The sequence below is a fragment of the Rhagoletis zephyria genome, unplaced genomic scaffold (genome assembly GCF_001687245.7).
Source record: "Rhagoletis zephyria isolate East Lansing unplaced genomic scaffold, Rhagoletis_zephyria_1.1 Rzeph_scaffold_06646, whole genome shotgun sequence".
Lineage (NCBI taxonomy): Eukaryota > Metazoa > Arthropoda > Insecta > Diptera > Tephritidae > Rhagoletis > Rhagoletis zephyria.
In genome coordinates this window covers 20,935-27,862 of record NW_016163729.1, presented here as the reverse complement: position 1 = coordinate 27,862, position 6,928 = coordinate 20,935, and the positions used below count along the sequence as shown (strand labels likewise).

General features: G+C 37.6%; 1 protein-coding gene across 1 annotated transcript in view; it reads left to right on the top strand.

The window, feature by feature from the left end:
* Positions 1 to 2,368: 2,368 nt before the first annotated feature.
* The window catches only part of LOC108373384 (V-type proton ATPase 116 kDa subunit a-like), a 7,323-nt gene continuing 2,763 nt past the window's right edge, over positions 2,369 to 6,928 (top strand). The window contains exons 1-4 of the mRNA XM_017629256.1: positions 2,369 to 2,485; positions 3,959 to 5,854; positions 5,925 to 6,162; positions 6,227 to 6,398. Coding sequence (XP_017484745.1) covers positions 2,369 to 2,485; positions 3,959 to 5,854; positions 5,925 to 6,162; positions 6,227 to 6,398 — 2,423 coding nt within the window. The remainder of the gene's footprint in view (positions 2,486 to 3,958; positions 5,855 to 5,924; positions 6,163 to 6,226; positions 6,399 to 6,928) is intronic.

Here is a 6,928-nt window from a genome sequence, read left to right as displayed (position 1 = left end):
AATTTAGAGCATTTCCAACAAAAGAATATCCAAAGAGGCTGCCACTCACCATTACTTACTTCGTTCTTAATATGTTTGTACGCTCAGTAATTTTAAGTGTTTTGCAAGAAAAACTAAGATCAAAAAAAGGCCTTTTCCAGTAAGTCCTTCGGCTACCTCTTTTTTCCTTTTGATAGCGCAGTAACCTGTTACTCAACACTGCAGTGTTGCAGCGCGCACTTATCTGCCTTGTTCTCTGCTGCCAAGTGCTGAAGATTGTCAAAATATAAATTAAGAAGCTCGGTTGTCATCCCATTGGAGAGACATCTTATGGCTTCCTGGCTGTTTGAAAAGATAACTAAGAATGTACCTTTCAAACCCTTTTAAAGGTTCATTCTAATGCAGGTCAAGAATAATGCCTTCTCTGAAGGAAAAAAATGTATCATCAGACCCACTAGAACTTGGAAGGAGATTTCCCTATGTGAGGAATGAAAGAGTACTCCCTTCGGTCTGATTTCAGAGCAATGAGAGAGATATGTCGGCTTTGACCTCCTTTATAGCTCGCATAGGAGTCAAACGGGAGACCTTCTAAGTGATCAAAAAAACAGTGCTCCCTGGTATATGACTTGAGGGAAATAAGCGAGACTTTCCAGGTTTGTGCTCCTTTATTACTCACTTAGCAGCAAAAATCGAGATATTTCGTTTTTTTACTCCGCTTTTTCTCTCTTACAAACAAAACGAGAGATCTCTATAAGCAGTGTCCCTTTTTTATGGATATTGGAGCAATAGACATTGCAATTAATAGAAAATCTTGTAATTTAACAATTAATTATCATAAAAGAAAAAAATTCTAAAAACGAATATTTTAGAAAATATTGTCTACATAAAGCGCAATAATTAAAAATGGAAAGCGAATATAGTAGCTTAAGTACGATATATAGGTACGTACGTACGTACCTGCTGCACTCTTTATTTAAACTTATCGCCCATTAGTTTTTAACTCAAAAATGTTTTTCAGATAGCATACAACTTTTTTAAAGCATTATTTAATACCTCCGTCCAGGGCATATAGCCGATATTAGGGGTTACAGGCTTCCAAGTTGAGAACGCATGAATCAGCCGGGCAGACTTTCCCCAATTACTTGAGTTATACGTATTATATTTTTTGTTGTTGGACATGAGGAGAAACTACTTCGAGCCACTTACTCCAACATGAACTCGCGAACGCCGCACAAATTTTGAAAGCTAGACACTAAAGCCTTTCGGTTTGAATGCGCCAGAGTAGCGGCACCACGGTTTACATTCATTCAGTGTCTGCTTTCTTACAAAAAATCTTCATTTTCGAGGGACTTTTCATTCCTCATACACATTAAACCAATTAATTATATTCCCAGTAGAACGCCTTACTGAAATTTTCACATCCTCCCCCTCTTTAGCACATCTTTCGATTAGTCTTTCGAAAGACAGAAAAGACAGCAGCCAGAATTGAAAATGAGCCAACATACAAATTGTAAACATTTAATAGTTCAATATTTTGCAGTACGAAGTCCGGCCTTTTGGGGGCCCGGCTATTTTATAGAGCAAAGGGTAAGCTCTTCAGTTTTGTGCATGAAAACCTTTATGAAGCTCTTATAAACTTGTCTTATCCTGGTACGCTCCAGCTCCTAAAAAAAAAAACTGCAGAAAAAAATCTTTTTCCCGAATTTAAGTTTTTAATTTTTTGAGCTATGACTTTTTTCTAACGAACGAACGATAACAAATATGAACAAATCAACGATATGCGATAAGCGATATGCCGCTCACTGATAAGCTGATCTACGCGACACGCTGAGTTGGGCAACAACACAAACAAATTTGAAGTGACAAAATATACTTGATTGTTCATTATCTAACAGCGGCGAACATAAAGTAGCAACTTAATAAATAACACTCACTTAAGCCATAAAGTCATTGTGTGTCAAGTAATGACATAAGATATCACACATAAACAAAATAAAAACACTTAAACGCTTTCTTGTTGAGCACTGTAGCGCGATTTATCGATAGATTTGCTTGCCGATAATGCCTGCGGGGCGGCAGTTTATATTCAGATATGTACATATGTACATACTTTTGAGTGTGTGTGTGTTAAGAAATTATTGCTTTCGTATTTATTTTAACTTTGCCACCAATGTACTCACTAAACTCTTATAAAAATAAATCGAGGTAACAATTTAGTTTTCTTTTTTCTTTTTAGCCACAAATAAACATATCACGAAATCAACTGCTTATACAAACACACACACACACACACACACACACACATACGAAAAGTGTCGCGTAATAGTTCACACTAGTGTTGTTCGGCAATCTTGATAACAAACCATTCAATTGTGAATGAACCGTCAGCATGGGTGATCTGTTCCGCAGTGAATCGATGGCCTTGTGCCAAATGTTTATACAACCGGAAGCGGCGTATTCATCGTTGGCCGAACTGGGCGAAAGCGGTTGTGTGCAATTTCGTGATGTAAGTGCATACATATGAAGGTGTTTGTCAAAATAAAACAGCAACAACAACAACAACAATACAATGTATGTATATGCAGTAAGCGCAAAAATTGTTGACATCCCAAGGTTTAGCATCCCAAAAAAAAAAGAAAGAAAAAAAATATGAAGTACCTAAAATGTTTACGGTTCACTCAACCCGCTCACCGGCATTGCAGCATTTTTTTACTACTTTACGACATATGCATGTATGTACATTAGAGTGCATCACAAAAAAGTGACATTTTTATTAGGTATATTTTAAGATTTCCGCCGAAATATTTCTTCAAAATATTACCATTTAAGTAAGCTGCACCCTTTAGAAAATATCAACAAAAATCTTATTATTTTGATTCTGCTGATAAAATTAAAAAAAAAAAATTATGCAAACTATAATGCTCGATTATTCGCCTTTTTCCCCAAGTTCGGGTTTCGAGTTATTCGAAAAATTTCAAATTCAATGAAACCGTGTTTAATTTATTAAAATTATTAAGAGCAGAGCTTTTATTAAGAAAAGAGCAAAACAAAATAAAAAACAAATTTTTTTAGATCAAAGATTAAACAAATTTCTCTTCTGCCATAAAAAAGCTTTTTCGGAGATGGAGCAAAAGTGTAGATCTTTCTATTCGAAGGGGTACATGAATTGGAGAAAAAACTGGAAAAAGCCTCGAAAACTTCGAAATACTCAAAACTTTTATTGAGAAATCAAGAAATAAAAAAATGGTTTGTTCGTTAAAAAATCCGATTCGATTCGATATTCAAAAAATGCTGATTTCAAAAAAAACAGTGGAAACCAGTTTATAAGAACCGAGTCAATCACCCCAATGCAGACCTTCTCAGCTTAAGCTTGTCTATCATCTGAGGAGGTTTTTGGAAAAATTATTTATAAAAACTAAACTTGTTTATAAAAAAAAACTCGGGTCCAGCTTAAACCTTAATATTTTTACGAAATATTTCGGCAGAAGTCTTAACCCTCAGTACAAAAAATCAGCCGCTGAAACTAAAGATGTAAAAATTTGTGTATCGGCTAATTTTGGGTCATTTATTTCAGAAATACAATCAAAAATTTTATAAAACTGTTAGTTTTACCATTATTCAGCGTCCATTATATTGGACAGTGGTAGTCTAGATTTGTAAACAGGAAAGTTATATCAATAGTTTTTCTTTTTTTCTTTTGCGAAATATATTTCAATAATAATATACTTTTTCTCAAAACCACTGTTTTAAAAACAAAAGCTCTTATTTAAGAAAAAAAAAGAGCTTTAGGTAAAAAAAAAGTTTGTCCAATATATTGAACAATTGCACTGAAAGGGTTAAAATATAATAAATTATAAGATTTCCGATGGAAAACCGGTCCGATTTTTTTTTTTTGTATGGAGAGTGATGCACCCTAATGTATTATGGGTAAATAATAAATTATTTTGCAAAATCATTTTTCGTTTCATTTCATTTCCAGCTGAATGCTCAAGTCAGTGCTTTCCAGCGCAAATTCGTTTCAGAGGTCAGACGCTGCGACGAACTGGAGCGTAAAATACGATACATCGAAAATGAGCTACGCAAAGATGACATCAATATAACTGAGGTGCTACACGAACCACCACCACCATATCCGCGGGAAATCATCGACCTGGAAGCGCAACTGGAAGTGGTCGAAATGGAAATACGTGAGCTCGCCGGCAATACTGTCAATCTGAAAGCCAATTACCACGGCCTGCTCGAATTGAGACTAATGCTTGAGAAAGCGAATGATTTCTTCGCCGACACGGAAGTCATCAAGATGACTTCGCATCGTTTCTCAGACGCTGTCGAGTATGCGCCACCCTTGCCCGGTCAACAACAACGCGGACAACTGGGCTTTGTGGCTGGCGTCATTAACTTGGAACGCTTCTTCTCATTGGAACGCATGTTGTGGCGTATTTCACGCGGCAACGTGTTCATCAAGCGTAGTGATGTCGATGACACGTCGCCCGATTTGAATACGGGCAATCAGGTCCCGAAAGCCATCTTTGTCGCCTTTTTTCAGGGCGATGAACTAAAGCAACGCATCAAGAAAGTGTGCGCCGGTTATCACGTCTCACTATATCCCTGTCCGAGCTCAGCTGCTGAACGTCAGGAAATGCTAAGCGATGTACGCATACGTATTGAAGATTTGCAGCTGGTACTTAATCAGAGCGAAGATCATCGCAATCGCATATTGGTCGCGGCGGCGAAAAATTTACCTTATTGGTCGGTGATGGTTACCAAGATGAAAGCGATCTATCATACGCTTAACTTCTTTAATATGGACGTGAGCAGCAATTGGCTGATCGGTGAGGGCTGGATACCGACGCGTGACCTGCCCGTAGTGCGCAATGCGCTCGCTAGAGGTTCGTCCAAAGTTAACAGCACAGTTAGTTCCTTCCTGAATGTTATCGAGACAAACGAACAACCGCCGACCTTTTATAGAACAAATAAGTTTACACGTGCCTACCAGAATTTAATCGATGCTTATGGTCTGTGCACTTATCACGAGGTTAATCCGGCGCTCTACGGTTGCATCACTTTTCCTTTCTTGTTTGCGGTGATGTTCGGCGATTTGGGACATGGTTTCATTCTATTACTTATTGGTCTCTACATGGTGTGGAAGGAGGAGAAACTAAGCCAAATCAAGGGTGAAATATTCAATATATTCTTTGTGGGCCGCTATATTATACTACTTATGGGCCTATTTGCCATGTACACTGGTTTCGTGTACAATGATATCTTCTCCAAATCGTTTAATATTTTTGGATCAGCATGGCATGCAGATAGCATACCTGTACCTAATGGAACTTTCAGTGGCGGTGAATTGATAATGTTGGACCCTTTGAATAGCTTGAATGACGTTTATGCCTATGGCATGGATCCGCTTTGGTCAGTGGCTGAAAATAAGATCATCTTCTTTAATGCCTACAAAATGAAGCTCTCCATCATATTCGGCCTCTTACACATGGCGTTCGGCCTTATATTGTCGCTCGTTAATTTTGTGCATTTCAAGCAGTATGCGCGCATTTTCTTAGATTTTTTGCCACAACTGCTCTTTTTGATGTTCCTCTTCGGCTATTTGGTGTTCCTAATGTTCCTCAAATGGGTGAAGTATTCCGGCAGGGCAACAGAGCAGGTTCTTACGCCTGGCTGTGCACCATCTATACTCATTTTATTCATCAATATGCTGTTATTTGGCAACACTGAACCCAAGGAGGGTTGCAAGGAATATATGTTCGAATACCAAAAAATCGTGCAAATAATAATTGTGGTATTGGCAGTTTTGTGCATCCCATGGATGCTGTTGGGTAACCCGCTGCTGGAGGCACGCAAGCGTAAACAGAGAGTGGTAAGTAAATAAGGCTCGTAAATGTTTAAGAGTTCAAATAATAATTGGTATTTTTCCATTACGTACTTAGCTGACAGTGGCCACGAATGGGATCGCAAATGAAGCATTTGAAGATCACAACAACGCAGTTGCGAGTGCGCCAGCTAAACCAACGGCGTCAACACACGGCCACCATGAGAGTGATGAGGACGAACCTATGAGTGAAATCTACATCAAACAGGCCATACACACTATCGAATATGTATTGAGTACTATATCTCATACGGCCTCGTATCTTCGCTTGTGGGCTTTGTCGTTGGCGCATGCGCGTAAGTACATACATATATTCGCTCCAACTTGTTACACAAATACTTGAAAATTCCGTATTTTTAGAATTATCAGATGTTCTGTGGAAAATGTTGATTCATGTGCCTATCAGTTTTCCAATGCCATTCGGTGGAATTATGTTGGGAATTCTCTTCACACCATGGCAATTTTTCACGATCAGCATACTCGTTATTATCGAAGGATTATCGGCATTTTTGCATACTCTGCGTTTACACTGGTAAGTAATTGAATTAGCTATTTGTATTTAAGTATTCAAGAAGATCGTTTGATGAAAGTACGTCGGCACGGAAGTGAAATTTCTTGCTATTACCCGCATAGTTCACTGTATTACACACGTATTTTTCCGCATAATAATGAACAATTATCTTAATCATAATTCCAATCTTAATCTAAATCTTAACCTTAACCATAACCTATATCTAATCTTTACTTTTTCCGCTAAACTTAACTGCAACTTTTGCCTTAACTTTAACCCTAATCTTAGCCTTAACCTTAGCCGCAACTTAACTTTAATTTTTATTTTAAACTAAACCTTAATCTTAACCTTAACCTTAGCTTTGACTTCAACTATAACCTTAACCTTAACTTTGACTTTAACTATTCTTAACCTTAACCCTTTCCTTAACCTTAACCTTAAGCATTACCTTGGCCTTAACCTTAATAAAACCTTATCATTCCCGTTAACCTTAACCTTAACCTTAAACTTAACCTTAACCTTAACCTTAACCTTAACCTTAACCTTAACCT